The 21,532-nt window shown below is 39.5% G+C and overlaps 1 protein-coding gene across 1 annotated transcript; it reads right to left on the bottom strand.

Moving 5' to 3' along the window:
- Positions 1 to 4,121: 4,121 nt before the first annotated feature.
- Positions 4,122 to 20,305, bottom strand: cahz (carbonic anhydrase). The gene is made up of 7 exons (XM_042497767.1): positions 19,735 to 20,305; positions 18,323 to 18,520; positions 15,398 to 15,516; positions 13,376 to 13,468; positions 13,120 to 13,182; positions 12,820 to 12,975; positions 4,122 to 6,870 (listed from the first exon to the last, which is right to left on the bottom strand). The coding sequence occupies exons 1-7, from the start codon at positions 19,766 to 19,768 to the stop codon at positions 6,751 to 6,753; spliced, it is 783 nt and encodes a 260-aa protein (XP_042353701.1). The 5' UTR covers positions 19,769 to 20,305; the 3' UTR covers positions 4,122 to 6,750.
- Between the last annotated feature and the right edge of the window lie 1,227 nt (positions 20,306 to 21,532).

Below are 21,532 nucleotides of genomic sequence, written 5' to 3'. Positions count from 1 at the left end.
AGTCATTGATTCCATAACTGTGCTATCTTCCAGTGAGCTTTAAATGGTTCCCATGCCACGTCTCTCACCGTAGTACTTTGGTGCATATCTGTGCAAACCTAGAAAATACCACAGAGCAGTGTTTTGCAGTGATGCACATATATAATCTTTCTAAGGTCATGACCTCCAGCAGGATAATCAAGGTGCGGCCAATGAGGACGATCTCTGTTTACAGATAAACACATCAGACAGATCAGCCTACAAACGACTCCAATGAAAAGATGTTGCTGCACCCTCCTTTTCTATATTTTATGGCATGAACATGCTGTTGCCATGGTTACTGTTGTCACCCAGCCGTGGAGAGAGTGGCATTGTATGTTACGGTGGGACAGGGGGAGGGGAGGATGGAGTGCCAGAGAGAGGAAGCTGGTGAGGGAATCCTTTCATTACATAATATTTGGAGTTAACACAGAGGATTAGTCATGCATCTCTCTGTCAAAGCAGAACACAATCTGGGGAGCAGTGGATTAACAAAAATCATATTTACCATCACAACACATCCCGCACATTCATAAATTCCAAAGCACTTTCAGAGAGAGTAGAGTTCCTCTCGCCTCACTGCCATCCTCATCCTCACCGTCTCGCTGTAAAACACTGGAGCAGTCTGTGGAGCAGAGAGCCCATTCACAGCTATCAAAGCCTCTTTCATATTCTGACAGCCATGCTACACACACACACACGCACACACACACACACACACACACACTGTAAACCTCCTCAGTTTGCCGTTGAAGTGGTCATGGCCATTTTTGGTGCTCCTGCCAATTCTGGGTCATCTGTCCTCTCAGTAATGTCCTCTCCAGATTTATCAGACAGAAGATGACGGGGACAAGGAGAGACACAATGAACCAAAAACAACAGTTAAAGGAGAATTCCAACTTATGTTTTTTAAAATTCTGTCCATTAGCTTTATCCAGCACAGTTGACAGAGGAAAACTGTCGGCAATTTACATTTCTGTAAACCAAAAATATAATGTATTTGCATGTTTTATATATATCATATCAATGTTCAAAGTGATGTACAACACCCCACCCCACCCCTCACACCAACCTGGAAAAAAAAGAATGTGCTAATTTGCTTTCATTAGTAGTTACATGTTGTACATTCATTCATTCATTGTCCATAACCGCTTGTCCTCACGGTCGTGGGCGTTCACAGTCACACCTAAGGGCAATTTAGAGTCACCAATCAACCTGAGCTGCATGTCTCTGGACTGTGGGAGGAAGCCAGAGACCCCGGAGAGAACCCACGCAGACACGGGGAGAACATGCAAACTCCGCACAGAATGGACCGAACCCTGTTCCCCTCTTGCTGTGCGGCAACAGTGCTAACCACGATGCCACCGTGCCGCATCATGTTGTGCATGTGTGATAATAATTGAATAAATCAATAATCAATAAATACTCTTATACTGTAATAATCTAATTAAAAATTGGTGAAAAAAGAATAAACAAACTTGATCAGGAGAACAAACAATAAATTAATATGGAATAATGAAAAATAACAATAAAAAGTAAATTAATTAATTACACAGGGGATGTACCAATTTTGAAATTCTGTGCTGATACTAATACCAAAGTTTAAAATAATAGTTTGGCTGATAGCCGGTAACGCTAATCTCATATTGTTGTTGTTATTATGTTTTTATTTAAACTTCTTTTGTGCAAGGGAAACTTAGAAATTGACACTATAAAAAACAGCACTGTTTTAAAGTAATTAGGCCCTTCATTACACTACCAGTGAATGAACATAAATTCAAAAAGAGCCATCTTTCTCATGGAAAATATAGCCTTTAAAAAATAGGCCAGAGTAAAAGCCTTTTGCTATAATTAAAATATCTCAGATCCCTTTCTAATCTATTTTATATTACTGTGAAAATATCAACAAATCTCTCTTTCAAACAGCTGTATTTTTACTGAATAGAGCTTGAAGGCATCACAGTGTAGCCTGCCTCAGTTCAGCCTGTGATGACAACTTTTTTTCTGGGCACAATGTTGGCGCACCCCGATATTATTATTATTATTATTATTATTATTGTTGTTGTTGTTGTTGTTGTTGTTGTTGTTGTTAGAATAGAATATAGAATAGAATAGAATATTCCTTTATTGATCCCTCATTGGGGGAAATTTCAAATGTTACAGCAGCATGAAAAAGAGAAAGTGGAATGTAACAAAGAAAATAACAATAACACAATTATACAATAACACAATTATACAATAACACAATTATACAATAACAAATAACAATAAATAAGTAATAAAATAAGTATGTACATAGAGGAAAAAGGTATGTACACATAATAATAAGTAAGTAATAGAATAAGTATGTACACAAAAGATGGATTTGAGAATAGAATTTACAAAAATTTGTTGTGCAAATTATTCAGCCAGTGATGCTGATGTTATAGAGTCTTATTGCAGATGGGATGAATGACCTGCGGTAGCGCTCCTTCTTGCAGGGTGGATGTCGCAGTCTGCTGCTGAAGGAGCTGCTTAAAGCCCCCACAGTCTCATGCAGTGGGTGAGAGGGGTTGTCCATGATGGATGTGAGCTTTGCTAACATCCTCCTCTCACCCACCTCCTCAATGGAGTCCAGGGAGCAGTCCAGGACAGAACCGGCCCTCCTGACCAGTCTGTTCAGTCTCTTTCTGTCCCGATCTGTGCTCCCTGCTCCCCAGCAGACCGCTGCATAGAAAAGAGCAGATGCTACCACAGTATCATAGAATGTCCGGAGCAGAGTCTTGCACACTCCAAAGGACCTCAGTCTTCTCAGCAGGTGTTGTTGTTGTTGTTATGCGTGTTTAATGAATTTTAATGTTAATGTTCTAATATTACAATTTCAACTTCTTTGGTACAATGGTGTATTTCTCTTGCCTTCAACAACATCCTCTGCTGGTGTCATTACTGTCTGCTGTCTTTGAAATACAGCTGATATGCCATGAAGACTCTACATATTACACTTCATTGTAAATCCTCAACTGCACTTTCTTCACACATGAATCATCATTAAAATCTAATTGAGATCTAAACAGCAAACAGCCTAAATTGTGGACATGGTTGCCATGTCCAGCAGATGCTGCAGTATCACTGTTTTTTCTGTTACTATGTTGCTCATCGTCTCAAGTAACTTCTCTGTATTTCAGATTATTTCCATCTGTACAAATTGTTTGATGATCTGAGACAGTTCTGAATCTTTGACTGTTGTGTATAAAACATCTTTTGGTGTATTGTCACTTTATACACTGGGAAAAATTTATTTTTCATTTTTATGTATGTGATTGATTTTGTCTCTTTTTTTCGTCCGTCTCCTCATCATCCCCCCCTCCATCCATCACTACAGCTGAAACACTGACAGTCTGTCAGAGACTAACAAAGACCAACAGAGACCATCCAGCTAATGGTTTGTGATGATGAGGACATGAACAAAGGAGTGTTGGTAGCGACACCAACAAGCAGCCAAACATTGTTACATAAGGCCATCACACGCCAACACCACTCATCTCCACTCCAAGAGTGTCAGCAGAGTTGATCTATTACAGATATATATATCTTAATTATTGAAAGTCTGCATTGTATAAATTACTATTTGAAATTTAACAAACACAGTAACAAACACTCAACACAGTACCTCATCCACCCTGATTCAAATGTTTTTATCGCCTAAACCTCTGTAACTGTAAGTTAACTACATAACTGTACATTACGGATGTAACATCATTTGTGGGGGGATAATTTGTATGATATCATACAAACTGTTGTGATCAGCCGTTCCATGAAAAAACATTGAATAGCGCCAGAGGAAAAGTCAGAAGATCACCAAAGTCAGTAGGATTCATCCTCTGGAGACCATTTATGTCTGTACAAAATTCCACAGCAATTCATTCAATGGTGAGATAATTCATGTGGACAAAAGTGGCAGACCAATACACAGCCCAACATTACTATGTACACTGCTAGCACAGCTACCAGTAAAATATCTGTAGATAACCAAACCCTTTTGAGTTATCCTGTGATTTGAATTCACAATTAAGGCTTATATGTGTTTAGGAGATGTAAGAAAGAAAAACAGTTTGAGACATCTGGTAAATTCTGAGTTTTTATTGATAAAATTCCTTTCCATAATGACATGACAGATTCACAAAAACAGTATTTTTGCATCTGTAATGTGACAGCAGTTTTAAGTGACACACTTTAAAGGGTTACAGCTGTTTCATTATAGCCTCACTCTGAAAACTGATTGTTTTTTGACACTGGTATAAAAGCTAAAAAGTAACATTGCACTGGTCTCTTATGAATATCGGCCATTGATCTCTGTGACTTACGATATTGCTGACAAACTGTAGGAATTTAATGAAAAAATCTCTGACCTATGTTGATGCTATAACTTGTGTTAATGTTAAGTCATAAGTCAGTTCTTTATCTCCCTCCAAGTCTTAAAGGCAATGTTTAATGCACTGTGGTGATAGGTAGTTCAGTTGTTTTTTATAAAGTAGAAAATAGAGTAACACTTGTACTGCCACTGATAAATTAAGATGAGCAATGACCACAATAATGCAGATGTTTCAGTGATATTCTGACCCCCATTAATCTAGAATGTATGGAAGTCCTACACATTCAAAACAACTCACAAATTTCATTTAACTCGCATCTGTGTGGACACGGCTTTACACTGTACCATCTGTCGATACGTGGTGGGACTGTCTTTCACAACATACCAGAACATTCCATAGCTTTACCATCATGAGGTGATCATTCAGTCTAAAAAGCTACATGTACACAAGTGTCAATCACTTGGTCCCAAACTGACACAATGAGGCATCAATAAAAACATAAGCTTTAACAATCTGAGCCACTGTCTGCGGCACAATTCACAACACAATGAAATGCATAGAAAGAAGATTTAGGAAGTTGATGAAGGCTTTCATTTTCAAGAAAGGCAAATATATATTTTAAAAAAGTGTGGAGGGATTATTATTTTTGATAAATATCCCTGCATGTTATTTAGACCTAAATACACTAGATAGCCCAGGATTGCTTTTGCCTGTAACTATAGTATATAGCTCACATCATCCCATAATATACAGCTGCCTATGTCATCTGTATTTATTTATTTTTTAACTTAAAAGCATTCATGCTAACAAAAAGTATACTGCTGTGGATGGAATTATTATATTTATACACATTTTCTATAATAATACACAAAAAAACTACTTTTCAGTAGGTTTTGCCTATGAGAAGGCTCACTGTCTTGGCACACCAATAGACACTTTCAATAAGAATAAAGCAAATATTAGTTTAGGGATGCAAAAAAAAGTGTATGTATTGCATAAAATGTTACAAACAAAATGAGGAGCTCAGGGGCTAGAATCCATTTCCCATTGTTATTATTGTGACCATTTCAGTATTATTAGTCCCTTGGTACCTGTTAGCTAATATATTCTAATTTTCTTGGGCTACCTGTGTCTGTACCAAGTCAGTGTTTGACCAAGTGGAAAACATGTGTATAATGTTAATGCGTGCACAATCTATGACCCCATTTACACTTGGCATGCATCTGTCTCTCAAAGACACATATGTAATCTTTACTTCCCCTATAGTTTGTCTGTAAGCAGTCTGTAGAGATAGCGCTCTCTGTCTGATTTTCTTAATAGCCATGGTCTGTTTTCTTTGTTCTTGTGATAATAGTAGATGAAATTACACTAAAATAACACAAAGATTAGCTGTTTTCTGTCTCATGAAAGTAATCAGAAAAATAGCTCCTATCAGAGCACTGAGCTAACATGACTTGGAGCTGTGAAAACTACCTTACATTTTTTTGTCTTGCCTAGTTTTCATAAATACTATTATACTATACTATTCATTAACATGCTTGTGCTCACTTATGGATACCATTTAGCTTATGCTAGCTAAACCAGTTCTTGTTGTAACTAAAGCAAGCCCCTAGGTCTTTGATGCCAATTTGACATAGTGGCCAAATCATGTAACTATGTGATGCCAGTGGGCCCAAAAAGATTTTTCCCATAGAGTAACATGGGGAGCGTCACAACTCCTGCAAAATGACTCATTTTATGTTTGAGATTTGATCCAGTTAGTTTGATAACATTGCCAAAATCTAGAAGAGCCAAATGATAAAATCATTTTATCCCCATTCAAGTTAGCGGAGGGCTAAAGTGGAAGTTAGCCGCTCGGCTCCAGCACAATTGTTCTACGGCCTCAACGATGTGGAGGACACGGGTAATGGTACAGGTATCTAGAAGCGGAACCTTTTTGCTTTATACACCACTGAAATCTGGAATGGACAGGGCAGAGCCTCCATTGCTGTCTTCAGTTCTCTTTATACATCAGTGAACTAACAATGCACTAAACAAACATAGAATTCATTCTTCTTCTAACGTTACTGGCAGTTACCAAACAACTTTAGTTGTACCATCGTCCTAAAACGTATTGTAATCTGCTGGAAATTAGATCCTTGAACTAACAAGTGTAAATGGGGTCAATGTGCTAATGTGTAAATCCCAAAGCTCTTTTCTTTTGCTCAAGATACATCCAGGTAGTCTACATCATATGGTATTCTAATTTTCAAGTTGATTTCAAAAGGGCTAATATAAGCTAAGTAAAGACTGCATGTGGAGAAAAATAGGAGTAAGAAGGTTCAGTAAGGGAAAGAAGGATAAGCAAGAGGGCAAAGAAGCTATGAAGATGGCGCAGGGTTTATTTGAAGGAAGCGCGGACCTGACGGCTCTTCAGAGGCTGAGGAGGTCGGAAGTTGTCCGCCATGCAGCATGGGACTTCTCCCTCTCCTGTGAAGAGGAGGCCACGGAATCTGGCCATCTAATGAGAAAGACAAGGAAAAAGAGAGAAAGATGATTAAGTAGCGTCATCATCGAGAGTGCAATAGACTTACCAAAAGACAAGGGTCAGGATGAAGTTGTTGATGTTAAAGTATGAATCACTGAACCCATGTCCTGGGCTGTGCTCTGTGCTTCACTCAGATACAGCTCTTGTAATGATCTTTGACAGCATGATGGATCTACCTACATCATCTGCACCTGGCAACGTTGTTGCTCTGCTGCCTTGTCTTGGGCTATACCCTTACAGGCTGTTCACACATATAGACTCAAAGCTTAAGCAAATAGGATGATTATCATTGTGACTTTGGATGATTATCATTGTGACAATGCAAGTCTGCACCACTTGGTGAGCTACGGAGGTTTAGAAGTTGTCCGGCAGCATTAACAGAGAAAAAAGAAGAAAACTCAACTTGACACAAGTATCCTCTGATGCCAAGCGAGCAACAACCAGGTAAAGGTCAATTGCATTAATGTAATGCTGGCAGAAACAGAAGATGGGAGTTGATTATGGTTCCAACAGGAGGACAATGGGGATCATTCCACTGTCTATTTCAGTTTCTATTCTGTACTCAGGAAACAAAGGGTGCAACGGGAAATGAACTATGTTGTACATAGTACAAGTTTTTCAACTACTTTCTAGTCCGAGCAGACTGTAAATTGCTTGCTCAATGTGTCACGACTGGCCCTTGGTGACTCCTGTGTCTGTGTGAGTGTGATTTTTGTCTGTGCTCCTTCACTCTACACACCTGGTGGCACTCATCAATCTATACACCTGCCTGCAATCAAGCCAGCAACCAACAAGAGAGCCAGTTCGACAATAATTCCCTGCTGGATTGTTGCTTAACTTTGCTAAGACCTGTTTGGTGATCTCTGCTGTGATTCCCTGCAAGCCAACCTGACCACACCTTCAGCCAAAGAAACCCTTTAGGAATACAGATCAGCCCTTAGCCAGAAATCTTGTCAATCATTCACCTGCCCAGTTCAGTTATCGTAATAAAAGAACTAGTTTTGTCTGTATGCTTTTGGGCAATTAGTCCCACCAAGACACCTGTTTTTTCTCAATGCACAAAGTAGCAAACAGACCATCTGAAAGTGCCATGGCGATAGACACATCATGTGGACAGTAAAAATGGAGGCTAGGTTAATGGACCTGTGGAAGCAGCATACATGACATTTTCTTCTCCTCCTTTCATAACCAATATGAACGAAAGGAACATTGACAATAATGCATTATTGTACCTCCACTTGCAAAAACAAAATCTACCCTCCTTGGAGCTCTCACACAAATCTTTATTGACTGTCAATATCCAGGACAGTTGGCAGGGGCCAAATGAGTCTTTTTGTTGTCTATTTTAAATGTGCAGTGTGAGTTCTCTGTTTGTGGCTTGACAATCAGACTGTCCAGTGTGAGCACATGACATTACATCAAAGTTGATTCTGTCGCACAATAGGAGTTGGAATTAAACAGCAACATTTCTAAAATCGGTGCAGTGAATGTCCAGACTAAGAGGCACAACCCTACGATCAGCCAGTGTTCTGCTTTTTCTCATACATACTTCATATCACTTTGAAATATAATAGGCTATGCCAACACCCAAAAAATTTGTTTGGATGCTTCAGATTTCCAACGCTTACCATTCAATCAGAAGCAAATGTTTTCTGCGGCAAAGACATTTCTCGATTCTGCGGCAAGGACACAGTGTGTGTGTTGCATAGGAACCAGAATGATGACACATCCCCATGTATCCTCAGTTGGCCAAATCAACATGCACTTTAATTAATGCAGGAGATAACAGGCCTGCAATACAGTGTTCACTCAGCTACTGCACAGTCCCTGTGACTGAAGGAAACAACACCTGCATCATGCTAAATTAGACAAAAAGCAGAATGCATCGCCGTCAGCTGTGTCACTTTTTCAACAATAGGCGGGTTTCCATTAACCCTCAAACTGCGCAAACTGAATATATGTGAATACAAAAGGAAATGGAAACAAATACATTTTTGAAAAAAAAAACCTCATCTTTAGTGCAAAAAAAGTTTTAAAGCTAGCATGCAGTGGTATTTCAGGCCATTCAAAAAAGCTGCATTTAGCAAAACTGCAACGGAAACACTATTTGTCTTTTCTAGGTCAAATGATGCTATGGCTATGTGCTTGTTGGTAGGAACTGGATCCCTCGGGCATGATGCAGCAGGCACTCTTCAAAAGATGAGCAGATCATCCGGATTTGAATCCACAATTCCTCTGTGAAATTGTGGACTATCACCTGCCAGAAATCCCTCATACGTGGCCACTCCCATGTATAAGGGGCTTGTCTTTCCATCATTGGTCGAATAACATGCCTACATCACCTTTGATTGGAAATAATGTGGTGGCTGCAATAGAAATAAACTTGCTAATGATTTTAACATCCATCACCATGCTTCTTGGATTGTTATTAAGAAGGGAAGTCAAATAAGTTTGCTTAATGGAAACACAGTCATCTCACAATTGTGTTTTATTGACATTTTGAAAATAACACTTTAGTTTTGCACAAATCTCTTATGGAAACCTGCCTACTGTTTTCAACACAGTGTTCTGCAGGGCAGCCACCTCACACCATCCTGCTGTAGGGGTTATCTCCAGTAGAGGGTATACGTTCATGGGTTATTCTCACCTCTTTTTCTGTCCATTTTACAGAATACTGTAAAATATACAGAATACAGAATACTGTATTCCAAAAGGCCACTGGGATGTGTAGGAGAGTATACACACTTCCTCCTTGGCAACATAACCATCTATCTAGTAGTACACTCACCTTATCAACTACCACTACAATACTGGTTATCTCCTATGTGCACATGGTGATGTAATACACAGCCATGCAGACACTGACACATAGTAGTGTAAAGATGTATACGGACGGTGTTGAATAATTGAAACAGCTTTCATTTCTCTCTGCAGTACAAGATATCTCTGAACACTGACCTACTGGAACCAAGTGTAGTGAGTGTAAAAGCCCTGGCTGTGTATATGTGTGTGTGTGTGTGTGTGTGTGTGTGTGTGTGTGTGTGTGTAAAAGGACTGAAGCAGCAGTGTGGTATAAACAACAGCTCCTCTGGGAGCCATTTAGCCATTAGCTAGCAGGTGAGCTAGATTCCCTTAGCAGGCCGACTCAGCAATGCCTGCACTTTTTTGTCACAACACAGTATTTGTTGCACTGTACAGTGCAACAGGGTGGTGTATTCATCTATGGGGGGAAATATTTCTCTATGCGAGAACATGTCATAGTTGTACATCTATTATTATTCAATGAGGTACAACTAAGCATTAAACCTTTAGAGAAGCATGGCTTTATGTCACATGATGGTGCAGGGTGGTAATGTTCATTATGCGAAGAGATAAACCGCAAATTGGCCAGCAGAGATACAGACAGTTAGTGTAATCTAAGTGAAACACAAGGCACTCAAGGGTCAGACCCGCCCTGCTCCAAAGAACGATATGACCTCTAATGCTCTTGACCTTGACAGTATTTAGACCAACAGTCTGGCCTCTTAAACCAAGCACAATGATGAGATAATTATTAAATTAAAGTTTAAAGTGTGCATGAGGCTTTTTAAAAATACAATAAAAAATGGACTTTTGAAGAAACAGAAAGCCATCTTGATTCTGCAGGAAGTGACTGGCTGCTTCTTTTGATTCCTCAGACTCCCTGAGGATCAGCACTTCACACCTTTTATTTTCTCATTTGAAGTTGAACACTTAGAGCTTCCACGGGAGAATTCGGCAGCAGTCTCTGCAGACTTCATGATTGAAAAGCTGTGCTGAAGCAGCATGTCAAGCCCACATACCAGCGGGTGGGCTGCCAAGAAAAATGTCTGTATTTAGGACAACCACAAATACACACAGGCTACTGAGTGCACGTTCACACACATAGACACATGCTCTGAAACACTCAGAACCACATGACCTTTCCAGCTATATTTAATTCATATCTAGTGTGTAATCCAGCTGTGGCTTCACTTCAGTTGTTTCAAGTTCAATACAGCATATATTTGTTACTTTATCCTGTTATTCAGTGCAGAACAACCTTCCTGCCTTAAAACACTCACAGCTTGAACAAATGAAACATGTGGCCTCAACTAATGCAAGGGCTCCCTTTCTTATATCACATTTAAAATGTGCTGTTATAGCCTTTGGTGACTTGGGTCCAAGAGGTTGTCATGTTACATTTGAAAATTAATTAACTGCATCAGACGCCCTGTTTTCAATTCCTGTTGCTCACATTGAAAGTTCCGCAATAGACAAGTTTGAAATGAGGAATTCCTTCAAGTTTCACAACAAAAACCTAAATATGTTGGGCTGCTGGCTGGAGGGAGATTGCTACAGACTTGAACCTGTCTTGCAAGTATTGTGTGGGACTCACAGCAGAGCAAGTTTGTTTTACAAGTGCTTTGATATAGTATGGTCGCTACAACAATGATAGTGGTACCTGCAACAGTATTTTTTTAAATATGGATAATAAGGAAGTAAGGGCTTACCCATCTTAACAGTGCCCGCTCTGAGATCACAGCTGATAGGTGAGTGGTTTGTTTACATGTCACGCATGCTACCAACAAAACAGTAAAGTAATGAACTGTATAAGCGACATAGCGCTCTGAGTTAATGCATGTTAGTTGTAGCAGTGAATGGACAGATACACTGGCAGTATTGTTTGTCCCTGGGACATCTGTCCAGCTGAGCAGCTGTTTTCATCAGCTGGGCTATCTTTGACTACAGTGGACAAAACATCACTTCATCATGTTAACCGGTTCTGTACATTATTTCATAAAATCAGTCAGAGTGAAGTCCATTGTGGGGAGTTACAGGTTATTTACTAATTTGTGTATTTTTATTATTGGATAGCGAGGTTTCTTGCTTATTTCTATAATTTCAACATGGATTTGTTGCTTACGAAGTAAAATTACAGGGACAGATTATGATCTGTCCACTGGTCCACTGCCTCACTGCTTACCAGAGGAAAATTATTCTGAGGGTCAGGAGCTTAAATATATTTTAATCATTTTGTTTCAGATTTTACTCTGGCTTCCTCTTTAAGTTTCCTTCAACACAATACATTATTATCTCAATTAAATGCACAGAAAGAAATGTATATATGAAACAAAAAAGGTAATTTATCATTTTGGCTTTTACAAAATATGTTTGGCCAGTGGATTTTTTAAATTTATCATCCGAGCCTGTTCTCAATCCAAACTTGTCACATAGCACTATCCTGTCAGTGTTTTTGGCGTACAAGCGTGACCGCAAAAGCCACCTTCCACCTTCAACCAAACAACAGACATTTGTGCAAGAGTCTGAAGTTCGCTTCCTGTGTAGATGTGTGTGTGGGGGGTTTTCTCTACATCTTCCCGTTTGCCTCTCTCCCCTAAACCTAACCATCTGTGACTTTGTTGCCTAATCCCAACCATTGTGTCAGTCCTTGCTGATGTGTTATCATTAGGGCCATTCTACTATGTGCATTCTATGACATCAAGGCAACAGGTGGCATCAAACCATGTGCATTTGTGGACACCACAGTGACGGCATCCCGGAGCGTAAACAGCTGACGCAGAAGGATACCTAAAATGACATGTAGATGTGGAAGGTCCTGGCAGAGCGGCACCACGTGACGAGTTTGGAGTTAGAATGTGCTGATCAGCCACCTCACTCATAGAGTGGGAAAAAAACTGTGTTGCAGAACCAAAACAATACACAAAGAGAAGGACTGCACATCCACGCATAATATACACGAAATTAATGGTTCAATCAACTCTGTGTTTGAACATTTTGAACTGTGCTCCTAATTTTTGTCATGTAGGAGCATATGTACAATTAGGGGGAAAAAAAGTTACCGTGGAGCCCTGATTTTGATTTTGTGTAGGTGAAGCGGGTATGTCAAGCAAGTATAAGTACCTGTGCAGGGCTGACACAGATTGGCTCCTTGAGGACGATCCAGGTGACACTCTCCAACAGGGGAGGTGTGGTCAGAGAGCCATCGTAGGTCCAGTAATCCAGAGAAGGAGGGAGGAGAGTCTTTGCATCAAAGTTACTGAAGGCGCTCTGCTTTCCCTGCAGGTGTTGAGGAAGGAGGGATGAAAAAGAGGCAGTGAGGAAGGAAAGAGAGTGTGAGTCATATTTCTGTTCACTGAATGTATGAGCACATCTGTCTTGGGCAAAGCAGTGTTTTGGGAATTCTGGAATCGCTATATTTACCTTGGTCTGGATAGCATCCAAGGCATCCAGAACTTTCTGAAGTCTGGGATTGGCAGCACCAATCTGAAACACAACATACACGCACACACACACACACACACACACACACACACACACACACACAAAGTTAGTTTCAGAATACTCGGATACAGTCTTTATTGTTTGGCTTTCCTCTTAGCCTTCCACAGTCCCTTGCAGGGCATGACTATGTAGCATAGTCACAGATGGATGGCTCGATGAATCACTGTTGACTCACCTTGAGAAAGACCCCAACCACAGCGAGTCCGTCAGGCTGGCTGGCTGCCTCTTTAAAGCTCGGGTATTTGGTGTTCCAGTGCACCAGGTGAAGCTAACAAGAAAAAGAGGCAAAGTTTGACTTTTCAGGCAGAAGCTGCAGACAATGTGTAATCTTGTCCAAAACTCTAATGTCAGCGGTGCAGAGAGAGTTGAGGTGGATGTACTATAGGATATATGGGTATGTTACAGAGGAGGGAGTGTGTATACTTCTTATATATTCAGAAGGCGTTTTGTCTGATAGGTGGCTATACTGTAAACTGAATAAGAAAAAGGTGAGTATACCTTGTAAACTTACGTAAACCCTCCACTACTCCACTGGATAGCTTGTTTTTTTTTTTTGCAACAATTGATACAGATCTTAAGAGATAGCCAGTTGCAATTGTTTTCAAGCATGCATCGTATTCAGCAAGTCTTTGCACACAATTATGGTCTGTGATAACGCTTAGCTTCATTCTGCCCATTCTTATTTCGAAGTCATCAAATACTGCCACTTTGTCAGTGATTCTGGCGTCAGACATCAACAGCAATCAGATCAGATCAGAAATACTTTATTGATCCCTGAGGGGAAATTGCCTTAAGTTACAGATGCTCCCATTCAAAAGTCTTAAAGGAAGTAGGAAAGCATAGAATATATCGATAAAATTTAAATATAAGAACTAATATAAAATAAATATATCTAAACACTAAAATATAAATATAAATGTACATTTTGTACATTTTAAAGCCACCTTTTTGCGGTGGCATAATGCATAATGCCACCATGCATAGTCAGTTTGTAACACAGTTTTTTGCGGTGTTATGATACGCCACCAGTCGTCTGTACAGCACCTATCACGGCAGTATGATACACAGACAGGCAGAGTCAGTTCGAAATGCAGCTGGATGGATTTTTTTGTGGTGCCGCCAGTCATCCAGATGTCACCTGTTGCAGCCAAAAGTTATGGGGCTGGATGCCATCAGGTTGAAACACTGCCAGTAACTACATAATATAAGGAGCTGCAAGGTCCCTAAAGGGCAGGCAGAAGAGGTGAAGGATGGGTCCAACAAACTCTGGACTTTCAACCAGGAGGTTGCTTCTAGTCTGAATGTGGAGGCAAACCATTATGTTTGTTTCTGAACCTAATCATGTGTATCCATACCTGAACCTAACAAATAATCATGTGATATTGTTGACGTCCTGGCATTGGTTGCCATTTGCTTTTGATGACTTAACCTAACAATGTGCTGTTGTTGACATGCCGACAGGCGTCCTGGAATGTCAACAGCAGATACAGCAGGGTATTTAAAGCGAAATATGTAAACATTGAAGTCCACTGATGGGGCAGCAAAACGTGATGACTTGGAATGAGAACGTGTTGAATTTATCTGATAGATTTCTTGCTCCTCCGCGTTGAGAAGAGCCAGATGAGGTGGCTCGGGCATCTAATTAGGATGCCTCCAGGACGCCTCCCTGGTGAGGTGTTCAGGGCACGTCCCACCGGCAGGAGGCCCCGGGGAACGCCTCGGGGTCCTCCGGGAAGAGCTGGATGAAGTGGCCGGGGAGAGGGAAGTCTGGGTTTCCCTGCTTAGGCTGCTGCCCCCGCGACCCGACCCCGGATAAGCGGAAGAAAATGGATGGATGGAGATTTCTTGATCTTAGTGTCATCATGGCAGGGCCACACTTGGGATTTTACACATTCTGAGTTCAGTTTGTATGTGTTAATCTGTAAATTGTGTGTCCTTCTTGTAATGGTGTTAATGCCGTTACTTTAAAAGCCTCCTCATACTGAGAGGAATGGATTTGAGTTGATGGAATCCAGAATCTTTTATACATTTATAGCCATTTAATTACCTACTATAATTTTTTACCCCAGATATTCCCATAGCTTAACAAAGAAAAGAAAATATCACTATTAACATCACACAACCCAGCAATTTCTTGCATTGAGGCTCTGTTACTGTATGTGGAAGCTGGACGCAGCAGCTCCAGCAGCTTCAGTACCTCACAGGGGAACTTGATGCCGTTGACAGTGTGTTCAGAGCCTCTCTCATCACTGGCTCCCCAGTGGAAATGAAACTGCTTCAAACGGTACGTTCCAGAAATAGGACCTCCAGTCAGGGCTGGTTAGGACAAAATAACACGATCATTAGGGACACACAGAGGAAAAAAATATGATTTAAAGTGATAATCTCAAAAACTCTGATTTCAGCAAATGTCTGTTAAGTCTCTATGTATGCAATGGTGACTGAGCCTGTGGCCCACTGATGAAAGTATTCTATTATTAATACACCTGCATCATTATGAACTGAGTATCGGGGGCATCATTGCCAGAAAAAAATCCTGTATTAAGGGGATACTTCGTTGCTTATGTCCGAAGAATGGTGGTAACGTGTAAATGAACGATGACAAACTTTCCTCCATTTTGCCAGTGTCCACATCTCCCTGCTCATTTGTTTTGTGAAAGCAGCTCAGTCTTGCTTCTAAGACTAGGGACCAGCGCTGGGCTTATTACTGCTCAAAAAAGGTTGTAAGAAGAAGCAGTAGCGGAGTTGGCATAGGTCTACTGTTTAATAAACTTTTAAATAGTAAATGTGATTACAGGGACATGTATTGAAGTATTATAGAAGTAAAAGTATGCATGTAAAAAAAGGTTTCAATAACTTAAGTGACTCAAAATTATTAAAATAATTAAAATTAAAAGCAGCAAGTCCTCATTTGAACAGTATATATGAGAAGCTGGAACCATGAAATGTTTGTTTCACGAAAATTGACTCACAAGATGATAAAAAGTGGTTGTCAGTTTAATTTTTTGAGTTAATTGATTGATTGTTTTAACTGCACTTGTATATTTTTATATTTTTGGTTTGTGTGCAAAAATCTTAATTTGTAAATATAATAGTAGTGGAGTAAAATGAAGTGTAGCAGAGTAGATGTGGAAAGTGGTATTAAATTAAAATACTCAAGTAACATAAAAGTTCCTCAGATTTGTACTTAAGTAAAGTACGAGTAAATGTACTCAGTTACATTCCTGCTATGGTCAGCAGAGGGACGCACAGTAACTGAGATTACAGTCATTGGTATCAATGCAGCAAGTATAGTCATATTTTGTATCCCTGAATATTCATAATTAATTTATTTAAATTACTTTTTAATTTAACTTTTTAAAAATATTATTCATGCATCATTTAAACATTCCTCAAATATAATACTTGTTTTTCTTGCACTGGGCAACAATTTGTGAAAATGAGATCTTTTTCTTAAACTGCTCGTAAAATTTTCTCTTACCTAAGAGAAAAGCAGAAATAAGAAAAAAATGGTGAATCCCAAAAACCAATAAGAAGAAATCCTGGATAGCAGCAAAAATAAGAGAAAATTTGTTACTATATAGTTTCTTGCATGAGGCCGTGTGTCTGTCTCTTTATGATGGTTCTTCATAGTAACCTGCAGTTCATGCGAACTTCAGTAGAAAAAATCTGCTGCTGCTGCAGTAAACAGAATTCAGAATTACAATTTGATGTGATAATGAATTCACCCTGATATGTATGTTATGATTTGCACTGGATGCATGTTGTTGTTAAGCAGTGTGCGTGCAGCAGGGCGAGGTGGTACAGATGTCCTGTTGACCTTCAGATACTGAACGCGTGCTGACATCATCGCACGCTCTTATCTGCCACACCACAGCAGGGGTGGAGGCACAAACAAGACACACCGATAAAGTTTACTCATACTGGCAAAACTGTGTTTGAACCCATAACCTCATATATTACATGATATTTAATATACCTAAATGAAGTTTGGAATCTCCTGCCACAAAGGCTTCGCTGGGTGCAGTCAGATGTCTGAGAGGACTATTCTGTATTTCTGAAAGTTATTTGATGCTTTTAGGCTATAAAGAGGGCTCTTTAAAAACAGATGTATTTTTGTATGCAGGGTTTGTTTTGTATGTGGACAACAAAACAAAGAACAGAAGAAAACACCCATCACTGGTAAATTAACCAAAAGCTTACGCTGAAAACACACCATCAGTGAGAAGTGTAACTCGCAGCAATAACCATTCACACTCACATTCACACCGATGGACAATTTAGGGTCCCCATTTAACTTGCATGTCTTTGAATTTTCAGAGGATGTCGGAGAACCTGGAGAAAACAGGCACAAAGAGAACGTGCAAACTCCACACAGAAGGGCCCCATGCAGCCGGCTGGTGGGTTCGAACACTAAATCCTCCGGGTGTGGGCCCTCAGTGTTGACCACTGTAGCAAAACTACTCAAAATGTAAATAATACATTTGTTTTTTTAATTAAATCGTTTTATGTTGAAATAGCCAAGAAAATTATCAATATTTTTAAACTTTTAATCTGTAAATATATACTGTATATATCCAGGGTGGGAAAAAAATTGATACAACAAAGTATTGCAATATTTTAGGGAGGCAATATTGTATTGTTACAGTGATGTCATGTATCTATTTTTAATATATAAATTAATATATCACAAACACAAATTGACCTTTTTTTAGTCACTAGAATAATCAGTTACTTTTTCAGTGCATTGGATATACTGTATATGTTGCTGCAATAAAAACAGACTCAAAACTTTATCCTCGTAGATGTTTTTGGGGACATAATTTACAGTTGCAAAAAGGCAATTAATTGCAACATATCACAAAATATGTTACTGCAATGCTCAGCATATCACAAAAAAAATAAAATCTCAATGTTGTATTATGACCTAAGTATTGTGATTATATTGTACTGTGGAGCCTCTGGTGATTCCTACCCCTTGTGTATATACATGTATTTGTTGCTACAGTCATGCAAAACATGTGAAAAAGAACAACTGCAATTACAATGTCAATATGCAAATGAATACAGGATTATAGTGTTTTTTGTGGCTCTGTGTCGTAATGCCGTGAGCTGTGCTTACTGGAACTGTCTGTGTCGTCCACAAAGTCCACCTGGAAGGAGTGTCCGTTGTTGAGGATGCCGTTGGCATCGGAGGGGTCATACTTGAGTTTCAGAGCCTTCAGAGAGGGGTCAAACTGGGCCTCCTTGGGGACGATGTTGATGGGAGACTGCCTGGGCCCGTTAGCGACAGGATAATCTTCTCCCCATTTGTCAGGTCCTACAAATACATGTGTGAAACAAATGTTAAATATTAATGTTTAATAAGTATATAACACTGTGTTTTTTCCTGTTTGATGATGTTCTGTGTGTGGAACCCTTTCACATCAAGACACTATTGCTTGTTCAGGCAGAAAGAAGTATTCAGGTCCGTCACATTACATCACAAACAAAAAAAAAGGCCTCTACTTTAAAAAAAAAAAAAAAAACTACTCTGGGTTGCTCAGAAACACTGAAGTATTCAGACCATTTACTTTAATTAAAGTACCAACACAGCGATGCAAAAGTAGCCTACTCACTAAAAGTAAAGTACAGAAAATATGTTTTCATTTTGTTTTGTATTATGATTAATGCTCAACATGAACCTGCTGAAAATCAGTTTTTAACTGAGCCAGGCCAGTTTCAACTGTTACACACCTTACGCTTTTAATTCATTTTCTATATAAGTAAAATGAAATAAATATCAGAAAAATGTAATGTATTAAAACTATCAAAAACTATCTCAGCATGTTAATACTTTAATATTATTACTATTACATTTCTGTGTAAATAGTATTATTTTTAACTCTTAAAAGTCTGTGCAAATTTGTTGGATTTCTGATGAAAAAACATGGTTAGTGAGATTTCTTTCTAAAACATTGAGGAAAGGCAATGATTGGCAAGAAATGTCCCACAAACCACAATAAACTAAACAGTGACAAAGAAAATGACCTGAAAATGAGTTGACAGCTATTGCAAAATGATCACAAAAAAACTATTAAACTACTGGAAAAATGTCCAGAAAACTAGATTTCAGTTTAAAATAACTATATGTCTAAATTTTACAGAAAAAATATACATATTATATACTATATTTTTTTAATTGTCCACATTTTTTCCTTGTGCCATTTTCTTGTTAGTTTTCGTTTTCTATTTCACTTTTCTATCTCTTCTTCTTTCTTTTTTTTGCTGATTTGAGGGTAATTTCCATGTAAATTTTTTCATTGCCTTCTCCACATTTTTGAAAGAAATCGAAGAGTTAGAATGGAATAGTTGAGTGTCAAAGCTGAAGTTGCATTTGAGCAGACTGCTGTGCTGATGTCAGTATATCAGTAATGACAGTGTTACTGATGAATTTCATGTTAGAGACGACAGAGTGAGCGCAGAGAGTGGCAGCATGTCCTCAACCTGTTAACCTGAACATCCAGCAGCTGCTGCGTGCTGTCAGAGCCTCACCGTTTGTTGGTCCGTATCCCCATCCGTGAGACATGGCTGCTCCTGCTCACTGCTGTCCTGACAACACAAAAAATATGTAAATCCAAAAGCAGAGAGGAGGATGATGATCTGCTGACAGAAACCCGCTGACAGGCTGTTGCTGCTGCTGCTGCTGCTGCGGGCTTTATATCGCCTCCCCCGGTCCTCACACCGGGCGGTGGGTTTGGCTTGACGGTCCTGAAGCGGGCCGGTCAATCAGGAGGACGGAGCAGCCATGCAGACATGCGATGGTGGCGCCCTTCACTCCTGCAGCTCTCCTCCTCCTCCTCCTCTCCTCTGCTCCTCTTATTCGGGAATATTCAGAGGCAAGCTGCGATGCTGTTTCTCCCTGAGTGTGTCCGCTCGCAGCCCAGATGGATTAATCCCTGCTGCGCACACATCATCCACACACACGCATCACATCCATCCTCACAGCCCGCGCTACTCTCAGCTGCTCCGGGATCAGGGTTTAAAGCAGCGGATCCTGCGGATTTTAGCGCAATATCCTGAAGTCGACATTTTCTTTCACCTCCTCTCAGCCTGCTTTGATCTGCGTTATCCGGCTCCTGCTGCTGCTGGTTCAGGAAGGCTGCATACAGCGTGGGATGTGCATGCCTAAGGCTCTCTGCAGGGCCGGACACAGCCTTTTTGGGGACTGAAATAGATCCCTCCACCCCTCCACCACCACTCAGTCAGTGCTGTTGCTGCATACATGTGATGTCTGAGGGATATATTTAATCTAGGTCACTCTACATGGAGCAGTTAACATTAATACCATATTACACACAAATACTAAAATTTGCAGCTACTAAAAGTAAATGATAACTGCCAGGAACAAAGTAATTAATTATATATTTTTTTACCATCAAATGTTTACATTGTTTCTATGCTTTCTGTCATTTCTGCTGCCCTGAAACGTCACGCGAAAGTCAAATTTGACAACTCAGATGTCATTAAAATTTCTCAATTTCCCACTCATAATTACGATTTTGCAGGGCCACTAAAGTGCTCCTAACTCATAAATACGATATTTCCGAGGAGCACATGAAAGCACGGTGTTTCACTGATTATGATTCAGATTTGCTCTGTAAATAATGTCTTACAAGTACACACAATTACAAACACACACAATTACAAACACACACACAAACACACACACTCACCATAGCCCTGCCTAATTATTGGTTTAGTGTAAGAAACAACACCCATTCTTTCCAGTCATGAACCGACAGATTGTTCAGTCTTAGGTATTTGTGGAATCAGTGAGACTTACTCTGTCCAATGATGTCCTCTGATGTCTTTGTGGATAAACATACATAAAAAACATTGAAATATCATGTAAAAGGTGCTCTTATATCATCAAAATAAAAACTTTTCTTTAGTTTCAGTTAGTGCCCTAGAATAAACTCTTAAAGGGCTCTGGTTTCAGTTATTCAAGGGACTATATCCATGGTAACGGAACAGGAAGTGCTAGCAGGTTACAGTGGCATTATATTCATTTTCAGCCTTGCCAACATCAAAAACTGTTAAAATCTGTTTATCTATCTACCTATCCATCTATCCATCTATCTATCTAAACATTAAAATTATTTTTAAAACACCTACAACTTCCAAATATAAAAAACATCCTAATGCAAACTCAAAATTATAAAAACACCCCAAAACCTCCAGATTATTAAAAGATAGGAAAGATGCACAAAAAATGTAATTCATTTAAAAAAACACAAAACCCCTCAAAATCATTAAGAAAATATTACAACAATATAAGAAATAAAATAGA

Source organism: Plectropomus leopardus, chromosome 12 (assembly GCF_008729295.1).
Source record: "Plectropomus leopardus isolate mb chromosome 12, YSFRI_Pleo_2.0, whole genome shotgun sequence".
Lineage (NCBI taxonomy): Eukaryota > Metazoa > Chordata > Actinopteri > Perciformes > Serranidae > Plectropomus > Plectropomus leopardus.
This window is presented reverse-complemented; position numbering and strand designations above follow the sequence as displayed.